This window comes from Rana temporaria, chromosome 10 (assembly GCF_905171775.1).
Source record: "Rana temporaria chromosome 10, aRanTem1.1, whole genome shotgun sequence".
Taxonomy (NCBI): domain Eukaryota; kingdom Metazoa; phylum Chordata; class Amphibia; order Anura; family Ranidae; genus Rana; species Rana temporaria.
In genome coordinates, this window is record NC_053498.1 from 148,871,615 (window position 1) to 148,888,102 (window position 16,488).

Sequence of the window (16,488 nt, forward strand, 5' to 3'; positions counted from 1 at the left end):
TTTACGCGAGGAATATGCAAATTCCGATTTCCGCCGATTCAGAAACGAACGCCCGCCCGCCCGTCGCTTTTTTTTTACGTCGTTTGCGTTCGGCTTTTTCCGGCGGATAGTTACCCCTGCTATATGCGGCGTATCCAATGTTAAGTATGGCCATCGTTCCCGCGTCGAGTTTTGAATTTTTACGTCGTTTGCATAAGTCGGTCGCGAATACGGATCGACGCAATTTACGTTCACGCCGAAAACACTGACATCTTAGCGACGTCAGTGTGAGCAATGCACGCCGGGAAATTTAGCCAGCGGCGCATGCGCATTTAAATCGGCGCGGGGACGCGCCTGATTTAAATACTACACTCCCCCTAGCCGCGGAATATGAATTCCGCCGGGGGAGTTACGATCCGCCGGTGCAAGTTTCGAGGTAAGTGCTTTCTGAATACTGCACTAGCCTCGCAAAATTGCACCGGCGGATCATAAATCACATAGATTACGCGGATCTAAAGATCCGCTAATCTATCTGAATCTGGCCCACTGTATTTATTTCTTTTGTGGCCCCAACGAATCCCAGAGTGCTGCTTAGGTCTAAGGATGAGCTTGGGCGTGTTATATGGATATACCATATTTATCGGCTTACCATTGCCATGAATGCAGCCTTACTATTGCAACCAATGCAGCCTTACATGTGCCATAAATGCAGCCTCACATGTGCCATGAATGCAGCCTCACATGTGCCATCAGTGCAGCCTGAACGATGCCCTTCTGCAGCCTCGGAGGGCAGAGGGAGGGGGGCGGGACGAGTGCCGACAGATAACAAACAGGAGAATCTCTTGTTTACTCTGTGGCCTCTTTAATACAAAGTCCCGCCTCCTATGATAGACAGAACAGTTGTCCAATGGCACCCCAGGAGACGGGACTTCCAATACAGATGATGCTGAGTAAACAAGAGATTCTCTTCATGTAATCTGAAGGCGCCCGTCCTTCCCCCTCCCTGTCCCCTCCAAGGCAGTGCCAATAAATACAGTATACAGCATATGCAGTATATATCTTATATCAATATATATATCCAAATCCCCAGGGGGGCCATATTAAATCAACAGGGGGCCGCATTTGGCCCCCGGGCCGGACTTTGGACATGCCTGTTGTAGAAGCTTTAGCTTGACAAATGGCATGGCAGGGGACTGGTTGGAAGAGAGGATAAGAAGTAGGGGTGACTGGAGATGGGGGTAGGTGGGATGGCAGGGGAATGCATAGAAGGTAGGGTTAGTAGACAGGTGAATAGGTTTGGGGGGTAGGTGGAGCGGTGGGGCAATAGATAGAAGGTACGATAAGTAAAATGGGGATGGGGGTAGGTGGGGTGGCAGGGGAATGCATAAAAGGTAGGGTACGTAGAGCTGTGAATGGGGTTGGGGGTAGGTGGAGCAGTGGGAGAGTAGATAGAAGGTTGAATAAGCAATTGGGTGAATAGGGATAGGAGTATGTGGAGTGACAGGGGAATTGATGGAATCTAGAATAAGCAGTAGGATGAATGGAGATGGGGGTAAGTGGAGCCGCAGGGGAGTGGATGGAAGCGAGGATAAGCAGAAGGGGGGGTGGGGGTAGGTGGAGAGGCAGAGGAATGAATGGAAGGGAGGATAAGCAGTAGGGTGAATATGTATATTGGTGGGGGGGGGGGGGGGAAAGAATGGATGGAAGGGAGAATAAGCAGAAGTGTGAATGGGGATGGGGGTAGGATGGGTGGCAGGTGAATGGATGGAAGGGAGGATAAGCAGTAGGGTGATTATGTATGTGGATAGGTGGGGGGGCAGGGGAATGGATGGAAGGGAGGATAAGCAGTAGGGTGAATGGGGATGGGGTGAGTCAGGTGGCAGGGGAGTAGATGGAAGGTAGGATAAGCAGAAGGGGGGATGGGGGTAGGTGGAGAGGCAGAGGAATGAATGGAAGGGAGGATAAGCAGTAGGGTGATTATGTATGGGGGTAGGTGGAGCCGCCGGGGAGTGGATGGAAGTGAGGTTAAAGGGGTGGTTCACCCTAAAAACTGCTTTTTTTTATTACACTGCCCCCCCCCCCCACATTACAATCCGATTAAAGAGGAGTTCCACCCAAATTTGGAACTTCCTCTTAACCCACTCCTCTCCCCCTTACATGCCACATTTGGCATGTAATTTTTTTTGGGGGGGGAGTGGGGGCTTCAGCACGAGTGGGACTTCCTGTCCCACTTCCTCCTTCCTGTAGGCGACTAAGCTTAATCCTATCACTATTCACCCAATTGCTTATTCAACCTTCTATCTATTCTCCCACCGCTCCACCCACCCCCAAGGTAGTATAAGTAGTAGGGTGAATGGGGATGGGGTAGGTGGGGTGGTAGGGGAATAGATGGAAGGTAGTATAAGTAGTAGGGTGAATGGAGATGGGGGTAGGTGGTGAGGATGGGGAATAGATGGAAGGTAGTATAAGTAGTAGGGTGAATGGGGACGGGGTAGGTGTGGAGGATGGGGAATAGATGGAAGGTAGTATAAGTAGTAGGGTGAATGGGGATGGGGGTAGGTGGGGAGGATGGGGAATAGATGGAAGGTAGTATAAGTAGTAGGGTGAATGGGGATGGGGGTAGGTGTGGAGGATGGGGAATAGATGGAAGGTAGTATAAGTAGTAGGGTGAATGGGGATGGGGGTAGGTGGGGAGGATGGGGAATAGATGGAAGGTAGTATAAGTAGTAGGGTGAATGGGGATGGGGGTAGGTGGGGAGGATGGGGAATAGATGGAAGGTAGTATAAGTAGTAGGGTGAATGGAGATGGGGGTAGGTGGGGAGGATGGGGAATAGATGGAAGGTAGTATAAGTAGTGGGGTGAATGGAGATGGGGGTAGGTGGGGAGGATGGGGAATAGATGGAAGGTAGTATAAGTAGTAGGGTGAATGGGGATGGGGGTAGGTGGGGTGGTAGGGGAATAGATGGAAGGTAGTATAAGTAGTAGGGTGAATGGGGATGGGGGTAGGTGGGGAGGATGGGGAATAGATGGAAGGTAGTATAAGTAGTAGGGTGAATGGGGATGGGGGTAGGTGGGGAGGATGGGGAATAGATGGAAGGTAGTATAAGTAGTAGGGTGAATGGGGATGGGGGTAGGTGTGGAGGATGGGGAATAGATGGAAGGTAGTATAAGTAGTAGGGTGAATGGGGTTGGGGGTAGGTGTGGAGGATGGGGAATAGATGGAAGGTAGTATAAGTAGTAGGGTGAATGGGGATGGGGGTAGGTGGGGTGGTAGGGGAATAGATGGAAGGTAGTATAAGTAGTAGGGTGAATGGGGATGGGGGTAGGTGGGGAGGATGGGGAATAGATGGAAGGTAGTATAAGTAGTAGGGTGAATGGGGATGGGGGTAGGTGGGGAGGATGGGGAATAGATGGAAGGTAGTATAAGTAGTAGGGTGAATGGGGTGGGGTAGGTGGGGAGAATGGGGAATAGATGGAAGGTAGTATAAGTAGTAGGGTGAATGGGGATGGGGGTAGGTGTGGAGGATGGGGAATAGATGGAAGGTAGTATAAGTAGTAGGGTGAATGGGGATGGGGGTAGGTGGGGAGGATGGGGAATAGATGGAAAGTAGTATAAGTAGTAGGGTGAATGGGGATGGGGGTAGGTGTGGAGGATGGGGAATAGATGGAAGGTAGTATAAGTAGTAGGGTGAATGGGGATGGGGGTAGGTGGGGAGGATGGGGAATAGATGGAAGGTAGTATAAGTAGTAGGGTGAATGGGGGTGGGGTAGGTGGGGAGGATGGGGAATAGATGGAAGGTAGTATAAGTAGTAGGGTGAATGGGGATGGGGTAGGTGGGGAGAATGGGGAATAGATGGAAGGTAGTATAAGTAGTAGGGTGAATGGGGATGGGGGTAGGTGGGGGAGGATGGGAATAGATGAAGGTAGTATAAGTAGTAGGGTGAATGGGGATGGGGGTAGGTGGGGAGGATGGGGAATAGATGGAAGGTAGTATAAGTAGTAGGGTGAATGGGGATGGGGGTAGGTGGGGAGGATGGGGAATAGATGGAAGGTAGTATAAGTAGTAGGGTGAATGGGGATGGGGGTAGGTGGGGAGGATGGGGAAGATGGAAGGTAGTATAAGCAGTAGGGTGAATGGGGATGGGGGTAGGTGGGGAGGATGGGGAATAGATGGAAGGTAGTATAAGTAGTAGGGTGAATGGGGATGGGGGTAGGTGGGGTGGTAGGGGAATAGATGGAAGGTAGTATAAGTAGTAGGGTGAATGGGGTTGGGGGTAGGTGTGGAGGATGGGGAATAGATGGAAGGTAGTATAAGTAGTAGGGTGAATGGGGATGGGGGTAGGTGGGGAAGATGGGGAATAGATGGAAGGAAGTATAAGCAGTAGGGTGAATGGGGATGGGGGTAGGTGGGGAGGATGGGGAATAGATGGAAGGTAGTATAAGTAGTAGGGTGAATGGGGATGGGGGGAGGTGGGGAGGATGGGGAATAGATGGAAGGTAGTATAAGTAGTAGGGTGAATGGGGATGGGGGTAGGTGGGGAGATGGGGAATAGATGGAGGTAGTATAAGTATAAGGGTGAATGGGATGGGGTAGGGGGGTGGTAGGGGAATAGATGGATGGTAGTATATGTAGTAGGGTGATGGGATGGGGGTAGGTGGGGAGAGGGAAGATGGAATGTAGTAAAGTAGTAGGGTGAATGGTGATGGGGGTAGGGCAGGGGGATGGGAATAGAGGGAAAGGTAGTATATGTTTAGGGTGAATGGGATGCGGGGTGGGTGAGGGATGGGAAAAGATGGAAGGTAGTATAAGTAGTAGGGTGAATGGGGATGGGGGTAGGTGGGGAGGATGGGGAATAGATGGAAGGTAGTATAAGTAGTAGGGTGAATGGGGATGGGGGTAGGTGGGGTGGTAGGGGAATAGATGGAAGGTAGTATAAGTAGTAGGGTGAATGGGGATGGGGGTAGGTGTGGAGGATGGGGAATAGATGGAAGGTAGTATAAGTAGTAGGGTGAATGGGGATGGGGGTAGGTGGGGAGGATGGGGAATAGGTGGAAGGTAGTATAAGTAGTAGGGTGAATGGAGATGGGGGTAGGTGGGGAGGATGGGGAATAGATGGAAGGTAGTATAAGTAGTAGGGTGAATAGGGATGGGGGTAGGTGGGGTGGTAGGGGAATAGATGGAAGGTAGTATAAGTAGTAGGGTGAATGGGGATGGGGGTAGGCGGGGGGGATGGGGAATAGATGGAAGGTAGTATAAGTTGTAGGGTGAATGGGGATGGGGGTAGGTGTGGAGGATGGGGAATAGATGGAAGGTAGTATAAGTAGTAGGGTGAATGGGGATGGGGTAGGTGGGAAGGATGGGGAATAGATGGAAGGTAGTATAAGTAGTAGGGTGAATGGGGATGGGGGTAGGTGGGGAGGATGGGGAATAGATGGAAGGTAGTATAAGTAGTAGGGTGAATGGGGATGGGGGTAGGTGTGGAGGATGGGGAATAGATGGAAGGTAGTATAAGTAGTAGGGTGAATGGGGATGGGGGTAGGTGTGGAGGATGGGGAATAGATGGAAGGTAGTATAAGTAGTAGGGTGAATGGGGATGGGGGTAGGTGGGGAGGATGGGGAATAGATGGAAGGTAGTATAAGTAGTAGGGTGAATGGGGATGGGGGTAGGTGGGGAGGATGGGGAATAGATGGAAGGTAGTATAAGTAGTAGGGTGAATGGGGATGGGGGTAGGTGGGGAGGATGGGGAATAGATGGAAGGTAGTATAAGTAGTAGGGTGAATGGGGATGGGGGTAGGTGGGGAGGATGGGGAATAGATGGAAGGTAGTATAAGTAGTAGGGTGAATAGGGATGGGGGTAGGTGTGGAGGCTGGAGAATAGATGGAAGGTAGTATAAGTAGTATGGTGAATGGGGATGGGGGTAGGTGGGGAGGATGGGGAATAGATGGAAGGTAGTATAAGTAGTAGGGTGAATGGGGATGGGGGTAGGTGGGGAGGATGGGGAATAGATGGAAGGTAGTATAAGTAGTAGGGTGAATGGGGATGGGGGTAGGTGGGGAGGATGGGGAATAGATGGAAGGTAGTATAAGTAGTAGGGTGAATGGGGATGGGGGTAGGTGGGGAGGATGGGGAATAGATGGAAGGTAGTATAAGTAGTAGGGTGAATGGGGATGGGGGTAGGCGGGGGGGATGGGGAATAGATGAAAGGTAGTATAAGTAGTAGGGTGAATGGGGATGGGGGTAGGCGGGGGGATGGGGAATCCTGGCCGTGTGTATGCTCCTCGCGGTTTTTCCGATGGGAAAACTGCCCAAAAACTGCCAGACAAAAAAAGAGAACCTGCTCTCTTTTTTCCCACCAGGAATCCCGGCGGACTTTTTCCCGGCAGTTTTTCTATGGGGGAAAAACTGCGATGGAGCATACACACGGCTGGATTCCCGAGCAAAGCTCTCATCTGAGTTTTCCTGATGGGAAAACCTCCCGTGTGTATGAGGGGGGGGGGGAAAGTTACCAAGCAGGTTCTCGGTTTTACCCCCCCCGGATTTCCGACAAACAGGCAGGGATCAGGAATCCGCCGCCATCAGGAATTATGGGGCCCCTTACACAGCTTCAGACATGGGCCCCCTGGAGCAGAGAACAAGGGGGGGGGCTGCAGCCTCAAAATGAGAAGCGGGGGGGGGGGCTGCCGCCTCTAATTGAGAAGCGGGGGGGCTGCCGCCTCTAATTGAGAAGTGGGGGGGCTGCCGCCGCTAATTGAGAAGCGGGGGGGCTGTCGCCACTAATTGAGAAGCGGGGGGGCTGCCGCCACTAATTTAGAAGTGGGGGGGCTGCCGCCACTAATTGAGAAGCGGGGGGCTGCCGCTGCTAATTGAGAATGAGGGAGGGGTTTCCCTATATATAAAAAATTATAAAAAAAAAGGGGGGGTAGCCATCGGGGGCCCTGGGGATCTCTGGGCCCTTTAATAAAAAGAAAAAAGAAAAAAAAGAAATAAAACATTTTTTTCCCCCAAAAAATAAAAAGAAAAAAAGGGGGGTAGCCATCGGGGGCCCTGGGGATCTCTGGGCCCTTTAATAAAAAGAAAAAAGAAAAAAAAGAAATAAAACATTTTTTTTCCCCAAAAAAATAAAAAGAAAAAAAGGGGGGGGGGTAGCCATCGGGGGCCCTGGGTATTTCTGGGCCCTTTAATAAAAAGAAAAAAGAAATAAAAAAATATATAAAAAAAATATGTTTTTTTTCAAAAAAGAAAAAAAGGGGGTTACCATCCGGGGCCCTGAGGACCTCTGGGCCCCATACAAAAAAAAAGGAGGTTGCCATCCGGGCCCCTTACAGGTGTACTGCCTGTACCCCCCTGATGGCGGCCCTGCAAACAGGTATAAATACCAATTACTGTATTGGTTGAAGTCCCGCCTCTGGCAAATAACGAGTTAAAGCCGCATGTCTGAGAAAATCGCGGCGTCCTCAGACAGGCGTCTTCGTTTTTTTGTTCTTTTGCACAATTCCTGTAAAGAAGAAACTTCACCTATTTTTTAAACAAAAAAAACTTGTTGAGCCGCATTACCAACATGTAAAAAACAGCTTGGGGCAAAGTCTAAGTCCGGTGGGCATTGGTTTAAAATTAAACCTCAGGTTGAGAAATGCCGCCGCTTTCCTAACACAACGCTGAGTGAACTGCGATTGCCCAGCATGGCGCCCGCTGTTTACCTTTTTGGACGCTGCAATTCAGGTGCCCGGCGCCCGACAAGGGGCCGGGCACCTGAATAGGGGGTGGCAGCGGCGACCTTCGATTTATGCAATGCATGAATCTATCTATGGTGATAGAGAGGTGGCAGGAGAGAGGGGAGTGGCGCCCGTGCGCCCCTTACTGACGCAGCGCCACTGGTATGAGTCATATCTTTCCGAGGTTTGAGACAAATTTTGGTAAATTGCGTAAAAAATGTAAAATGGTCTCATATTCAGTCTTTATCAGACCAGTGCTGAGAGACAGAGAAGTCTATAGAGCAGTGATGGGGAACCTTGGCACCCCGGATGTGTTGGAACTACATTTCCCATGATGCTCATCCACTCTGCAGTGTAGTGGAGCTTCATGGGAAATGTAGTTCCAAAACATCTGGGGTGCCGAGGTTCTCCATCACTGCTATAGACCCTCGGCAACCAACTGATTGGGCCAGATTCTCGTAGAATGGCGTATCTTAGCGGCGGCGTAACGTATCCGATTTACGTTACGCCGCCGCAACTTACACGGGGCAAGCGCTGTATTCTCAAAGCACTTGCTCCGTAAGTTGCGGCGGCGTAGCGTAAATCGGCCGGCGTAAGCCGCCTAATTCAAATGTGGAAGGGGGGGGGGGGCGTGTTTTATGTTAATCTACTGTGGCACGACGTGATTGACGTTTTTCACGAACGGCGCATGAGCCGTCCGTGGAAATCTCCCAGTGTGCATTGCTCCTAATACGCCGCAAGGACGTCATTGGTTTCGACATGAACGTAAATGTCGTCCAGCCCCATTCAACGGACGACTTACGCAAACAACGTAACTTTTTCAAATTTCGACGCGGGAACGAAGGCCATACTTAACATTGGCTGCGCCACCATATAGCAGGGGCAAAACTATACGCCGGGAAAAGCCTAACGTAAACGTCGTAACTTTACTGCGCCGGCCGCGCGTACGTTCGGGAATTCGCGTATCTAGCTAATTTGCATACTCGACGCGGAATTCGACGGAAGCGCCACCTAGCGGTAAAAAAGAAAAATGCAGTTTAGATCCGACGGCGTAAGAGACTTACGCCTGTCGGATCTAATGGATATCTATGCGTAACTGATTCTAAGAATCAGGCGCATAGATACGACGGCCCAGATTAGGACTTACGACGGCGTACATGGTGATGCGCCATCGTAAGTCCTATGAGAATCTGGGCCGTTGTGTCTCCAGGTTTGGTTTCTTGATTATGTGTCCGTTGGGTGATCCCTTAACGAGGTTCTTCAGAGGACGTCAAATCAATGCGTTTTATTGCTGGAAACCAGTTGAGTAGCATTGCGGCCATGGTAGGGTTGGGTTGGGTTGGGTCACAAGGGCAATTTTTACATTTTTAGAATGTTATTTAAATGTTCAAAAGCCGTGATAATGTAAAAAAAAAAAAAGATCACCTGTCACAAGTGAAGAACGTTCCAGATCATACAATGCAGAATTCATGACGTCACTGGGGAGGGGCCAGCAGAGGGGAACGAGTCGTATTAATTACCCCTTTACAGAGACTGCGTCAGAGTGATTGACGCGCTTCAGTTTCTGGAAACCCCAGAAGATTTCTCAACACGGCCTCTCCCAGAAAGGAACGGCTTTATACGGGCAGGAACGGCTAAAATACACTGTGGCCCGGATTCAAAGAGCAATTGCGCCTGCGTAACCATAGTTACGCAGCGCAATTGCTTGCTTGCGCCGGCGTAACGAATGCTCCTGATTCAGGAACCTCGTTACGCCTGCATATCTTAGGCTGCATTCTTGCGATGGCCGCTAGGTGGCGTTCCCGTTGTGGTCAGCGTAGAGTATGCAAATTGCATACTAACACCGATTCACAACGTTAGGCGAGCCCTGCGTACGCAGTTTACGACGTTTGCGTACGGCGGTTTTCGCGTAAGGCTGCCCCTGCTATTAGCAGGGGCAGCCAATGTTACGTATACCCATCGTTCCCGCGTCGCGAAATTTAAAATTTACGTAGTTTGCGTAAGTGAATCGTGAATGGCGCTGGACGCCATTCACGTTCGCTTTGAAGCAAATGACGTCCTTGCGACGTCATTTGCCGCAATGCACGTCGGGAAAGTTTCCCGACGGAGCATGCGCTCCACGCTCGGCGCAGGAACGCGCCTAATTTAAATGATTCCCGCCCCCGGCGGGATCATTTACATTGCGCGCGCTTACGCCAGGCAATTTTGCCGGCGCGCCCTCGCAATTTACGGAGCTACTGCTCCGTGAATCGAGGGCAGCGCAAAATATTTGCGTGGGCGCAGGGCAAAATCGTTGCCCTGTGCCTCTGCAAATAAAGCGCAAATGTACCTGAATCTGGGCCAGTGTGTGTATGTGTATTCTGTGTTTGTATACTGTGTGGCACCATATTCTATTGCCTGGGGCCCCATCATCTCCTATTGCCCGGGGGCCCCCTGAGTTGTCCGCCCCTGCTATGGGGTTGAGGTCAAACTGGTTTCAGTTGAATCTGGAGGCATACACTATATTGTCAAAAGTTTTGGGGTTGAGGTCAGGACTCTGTGCAGGCCAGTCAAGTTCCTCCACCCCAAACTTGCTCCTCCATGTCTATATGGACCTTCCTTTGTACACTGGTGCGCAGTCATGTTGGAACAGGAAGGGGCCGTCCCCAAACTCCTCCCACAAATTTGGGAACATGAAATTGTCCAAATTGTCTCCGTATGCCGACACCTTAAGAGTTCCCTTCACTGGAACTAAGGGGCCAACACAACCCTCAAAAACAGGTAAGTGCTTGTGCCCAGCCGTGCCATTCTGCCGACGTATATGTGCCGGAGGTGGTCCTTAACCACTTCCCGCCGCGGATTCTACGAGAATCTGGCCCATTGTATCTCTCTTGTTACGAGGACGTATGTATTTTCTATGCTCCTCGGCTCTATGGAACGGCCATAATGTGGTATGTTCAGTATGTAACCCCCCCCCATGCGATCGTTATACTATACCTATGTAGCTGTTGGAGGCAGTTGAATTACACTGGCAGGCAGTAATGTTGGCATTGCAGTACTCATCATCAGCGCAGGTATCACTTCCACAGCTTGTGGACACAGACACTGTAAAGACAAAAATAAAAAGGTATAATAAAAGTATAAAAGTCTCCATCGGGATTATTCACCAAAACCTTTGTCCTCCAATATTTTCCGGCAGTGAATCAGTTCAGCCATTGTTAATTATTAATGTGATCGGTGAGCCACATTCCTCCTCATTACACGCTATACGTATTTCTCACCACAGATGCTGCTTGCTGTATCATTTAAACTTTATATTTAACCCCCCCTCTTTAAGAGCTTCTAAATGCTGGGAGGCGGGCATTTCGGATCAGGGCCGATCCTGGGCAGGTGCACGGGGTGCAGTGCACCCAGGAGCCACAGAGGTGGGGGCGCTGAAGTGCCAGAGTGCTCCCCTTCTGCCTCCTCCTCCTCCTCCTCTTCTTGTCTGTGTCCAGAGGCAGATCTCTCCGCCGGCAACTGACGGGAGCGGATCAGAGGAGGAGAGGCTGTGCCGCCGCCGCTGTGTTTTCTGCCCAAGTCCATCCTCCCTCCCTCCTCCTGTCAGACGAGGAGAGCCAAGCAGCCGGAGACCATAGCGGCCGTCTGGGAGTATCTCCTGAATTATATCTGCAGTCTCTGAGCATTTCCTGTATTATATCTGCCGTCCCTGAGCATCTCCTGTATTATATCTGCCGTCTCTGACCATCTCCTGTATTATATCTGCCGTCTCTGACCATCTCCTGTATTATGTATGCAGTCTCTGACCATCTCTTGTATCATGTCTGCAGTCTCTGACCATCTCTTGTATCATGTCTGCAGTCTCTGACCATCTCCTGTATCATGTCTGCAGTCTCTGACCATCTCTTGTATCAGGTCCACAGTCTCTGACCATCTCTTGTATCATGTCTGCAGTCTCTGACCATCTCCTGTATCATGTCTGCAGTCTCTGACCATCTCCTGTATTATGTATGCAGTCTCTGACCATCTCTTGTATTATGTATGCAGTCTCTGACCATCTCTTGTATTATGTATGCAGTCTCTGACCATCTTTTGTATTATGTATGCAGTCTCTGACCATCTCTTGTATCATGTCTGCAGTCTCTGACCATCTCCTGTATTATATCTGCCGTCTCTGACCATCTCCTGTATTATATCTGCAGTCTCTGACCATCTCTTGTGTTATATCTGCCGTCTCTGACCATCTCCTGTATTATATATGCAGTCTCTGACCATCTCTTGTATTATATATGCAGTCTCTGACCATCTCTTGTATTATATCTGCAGTCTCTGACCATCTCCTGTATTATATATGCAGTCTCTGACCATCTCTTGTATTATATATGCAGTCTCTGACCATCTCTTGTATTATATCTGCAGTCTCTGACCATCTCTTGTATTATATATGCAGTCTCTGATGGCTGTTAGTGAACGTAATGAATGCGAATTTATCCGAAAGTTACGAATTATCGGAAATAATGAACGCCGCATCTAAAAAAAATGGAACAGAGCAAATTAATAATAAATAATAATAAAAAGTTTTTATTATTATTATGATGGTTATGTATTATTATTAATTTATTACGTTCCATTCATTTAGATGCGGGTTCCTTATTTCGGATAAATTCGCGTTCGTTACTAACAGCCATATTTGAAAGAAAATTCCAATACCTATAATTTATAGTTACTTATCATTTCAGATTTTTCGTATTTCCGAAAAATTTGTTAAATGTTTTTTTTCCGTTAATTTGGATGTTTCAGAATCAAAGAAACTTGTCAAAATGTGTTAAAAAAAATAAAATAACGAATTCCAAAACGAAACTAATTGCACATGTCTACTTTGTTGAACATTCCTCCTGACACACTTAGAGCCCATTCACACCTAGGCGTTTTGTCGCCTGTAGCGCGACGCTCACAAACGCCAGAGGGACCAAAATACATGAAAGTCTATGGGGATGGTTCACATCTGAACGCTGATGCGCCTGACGCCCATCGCCTGTAGCCAAAAAAAGTTCCGGACCCTTTTTTGTATCGGGCGGTTTGGGCGTATTTGAGCGTTTCCATTTTCCATAGAAAGTAATGGAAACGCTCGATTCAAGCGACTTGCGCGACAACGGGCGTTTGCTACGGGCGTTTCGTCGCTTTAATCAATAGAACTTGTCGCCCATGCAAAGGATTAAAAAAATCTACCAACATAGCAACAAGTGATGAAAAGATGATAATTTTTCCTATTGGCTAAAATAAAAAACGTCAAAGTACAAAAACGTCGGACAACGCTGTATGCAAACGCGCAAATAAGCATGAATACGCGCGACAAAACGCCAGAAAAAAACACTGAAAAAAACGCCAAACGACCGACGCTCAGGTGTGAATGCAGCCTTAGAGTGTCTGTTGTGTTTTTTAAAGAGGGGTGAGGATCACCTACCTGACACGAGAGCGCCAAACGCAATGATCAGCACAAGGAAGGTCTTCATGTCCGCGAGGACACCTAGTGGAGGAAAATATATAGAAATACAGAGGATGAGTAAACTGCACAGCTCTGGTCTCCAATAGCTAGATTCAGTTAGGGTGTCCTAACTTTGCGGCGGCATCGCTTAGCGTGTTTAGGCTACGCCGCCGTAAGTTAGCGAGGCAAGTACTTGATTCTCAAAGTACTTGCCTGCTAAGTTACGGCGGCGTAGCCTAAAGCGGGCGGGCGTAAGGGCGCCTAATTCAAAATTGTCTGAGGGGGCGTGTTTTATGATAATGAGGCTTGACCCTGACGTGATTGGCGTTTTCTTTTTAACTGCGCATGCGCCGGGCGCCTACATTTTCCAGTGTGCATTGCGGCTAAGTCCGCCGCACGGTCCTATTGATTTCGACGTGGACGTAAACAACGTAAATCCCTATTCACGGACGACTTACGCAAACGACGTAAAATTTTCGAAATTTGAAGCGGGAACAGCGGCCATACTTAACATTACTATTCCATCTATTTGATTGAATAACTTTAGGCCTGCTAAAGCGTTACGTAAACGGCGTATCTGTACTGCGTTGGCCGGGCGTACGTTCGTGAATTTTTGGGAGGGGGGGGTGTGTGTGTGGAAAAAGTATGCCAACAACTTCCCCCCCGGCCGGTCAGCAGCACCAGGGCCGCCATCAGGAATTATGGGGCCCCCTTAAACAGCTTCAGGCATGGGCCCCCTGGAGCAGAAAACCGAGAACAGGGGGGGGGGGGGGGCGGCGTGTCCTGACGCCTCAAATTGAGAAGCAGGGGGGCTGCCGCGAATTTAAAAAATAAAAAATAAAATGATATAAAAAAAAGGGGGCCTTTAATAAAAAGGAAAAAAAAGGAAATAAAAAAATGTAAATATAAAAAAAAAAATTGAAAAAAAAGGGGGGGGGGTTGCCATCTGGGGACCTCTGGGCCCTTTAATAAAAAGAAAAAAAAAAGGAAATAAAAAAAATGTAAATATAAATATTAATAAAAAAATAAATAAAAAATAAATATATATAAATATATATATATATATATATATATATATATAAAAAAAAAGATTTAAAAAAAGGGGGGTAGCCATCCGTGCCCCTTACAAAAAAAGGGGTTGTCACCCGGGCCCCTTACAGATGTACTGCCTGTACCCCCCTGATGGCGACCCTGGGCAGCACTTACCGCATCGCTCGGCGACGGTGGCCTCCCGTACCCCTGCTCTCTGCGGGTCATCATGACAGTGGTGGCTTCCATTTCCTCCCTCCTCGGCGGCCAATCGGGAGTCTTCTCTTTTCGGCCAATTGGAAGATGAGTCTCACACCCGCTTCTGATTGGCCGGATTGAGGATCAGTGTTTCTGGCTCTAATCAGGAGCTTAAAAAAAAAACCCGCCGGTGTAATTCATGTGCCCGGCGTCCCGAAAGGGTATGGATGCATGAATAGGGGGTGGGGGCCGTGAATAGAGGGGGAGTGTGACGGCCACTGGCCTCCACCGCAAACTCGCTCCTCCATGTCTGTATGGACCTTGCTTTGTGCACTGGTGGGCAGTCATGTTGGAACAGGAAGGGGCCGTCCCCAAACTCCTCCCACAAAGTTGGGAGCTTGAACTGGTATGCTGACGCCTTAAGAGTTCCTTTCACTGGAACTAAGGGGCCAAACCCAACCCCTGAAACACAACCCCCCCACACCAAAATCCCCCCTCCCCCCACACCATAATTCCCCCCACACCATAATCCCCCCTCCACCCCGCACCATTATCCCCCCTCCACCCCCACATCATAATCCCCCCTCCACCAAATGATTTGGACCAGAGCACAAAGCAAGGTCCATAAAGACACGGATGAGCGAGTTTGGGGTGGAGGAACATGACTGGCCTGCACAGACTCCTGACCTCAACCCCATAGAACACCTTTGGGATGAATTAGAGCCTGTGAGCCAGACCTTCTCATCCAACATCAGTGCCTGACCTCACAAATGCTCTTCTGAAAGAACGGTCAAACATTCCCATAGACACCCTCCTAAACCTTGTGGACGGCCTTCCCAGAAGAGGTGAAGCTGTTATAGCTGTAAATGGCGGAGCCAACTCAATATTGAATCCTCCGGACTAATAGCTAGATTCAGAAAGATTTACGCCGGTGTATCAGTAGATACGCCGTCGTAACTCTGAATCTACGCCGTCGCAAATTTAAGCGTATTCTGGAAACCAGATACGCTTAAATTAGGCTAAGATACGAGCGGCGTAAGTCTCCTGCGCCGTCGTATCTTAGGGTGCAATATTTACGCTGGCCGCTAGGTGGCTCTTCCGTCGAGTTCGGCGTAGAATATGTAAATGACTAGATACGCCGATTCACAAACGTACGTGCGCCCGTTTCCGTAACAGATATACGCCGCGTAAAGATAAAGCTGCCCCCTAGGTGGCGTAGCCAATGTTAAGTATGGCCGTCGTTCCCGCGTCGAAATTTGAAAATTGTACGTCGTTTGCGTAAGTCGTCCGTGAATGGCGCTGGACGTAATTTACGTTCACGTCGAAACCAATACGTCCTTGCGGCGTACTTTGGAGCAATGCACACTGGGATATGTACACGGACGCCGTTCGTAAAAAACGTCAATCACGTCGGGTCACGAGTAATTTCCATAAAACACTCCCCCCCCCATCCTCATTTGAATTAGGCGCGCTTGCGCTGGCCACATTTACGCTACGCCGCCGTAAGTTAGGAGGCAAGTGCTTTGTGAATACAGTACTTGCCTCTCTGACTTAAGGCGGCGTAGCGTAAATACGATACGCTACGCCGCCTTAAAGATGCGGCGCTCTCTCTGAATCCAGCTATAAGACTGGGATGGCAATAAAGTTCATGTGCGTGTAAAGGCAGGCGTCCCAATACTTTTGACAATAAAGCGTATAACCCCGTGCAGTCCTGAAAACATAATAGCGTCACTTAAAAAGAAAATATCAAGCTTTATACTAACCAACAAAGGTGTTGTCGGAATTCCCGCGGTCTGCGACCGGCTCTCTCCAGACCGTGAAGCTCGCGCTCGGTCGTCGGTCGGGTTTTGGGTATTAGAATAGGGCGGCGGTCGCTCCGTGTCTGACCATCAATCACATCAGCTGCTTCTATACTGTGAGCAGAGGAGGAGGAATGTACCGGGGGGGGGGGGAGGGGAGTTATGTCACATTTATGAGAAGATATGTGACCCGCCCATTGCGGTATTTCCCGAGTCGCCGGGATTGGTAACATTTATACTTTTGTGTGTCTCAGGCGTGTTCATTATCTGTATATAAAGATCTGAGACATCGCCGGCGTGTA

General features: G+C 49.2%; 1 protein-coding gene across 1 annotated transcript in view; it reads right to left on the reverse strand.

Moving 5' to 3' along the window:
- LOC120915758 overlaps positions 1-16,231 on the reverse strand; it is a 45,244-nt gene extending 29,013 nt beyond the window's left edge. The window contains exons 1-3 of the mRNA XM_040326530.1: positions 16,151-16,231; positions 13,140-13,202; positions 10,682-10,780 (exon numbers count right to left, since the gene is read on the reverse strand). Coding sequence (XP_040182464.1) covers positions 10,682-10,780; positions 13,140-13,188 — 148 coding nt within the window. The 5' untranslated portion in view covers positions 13,189-13,202; positions 16,151-16,231. The remainder of the gene's footprint in view (positions 1-10,681; positions 10,781-13,139; positions 13,203-16,150) is intronic.
- Positions 16,232-16,488: the final 257 nt, after the last annotated feature.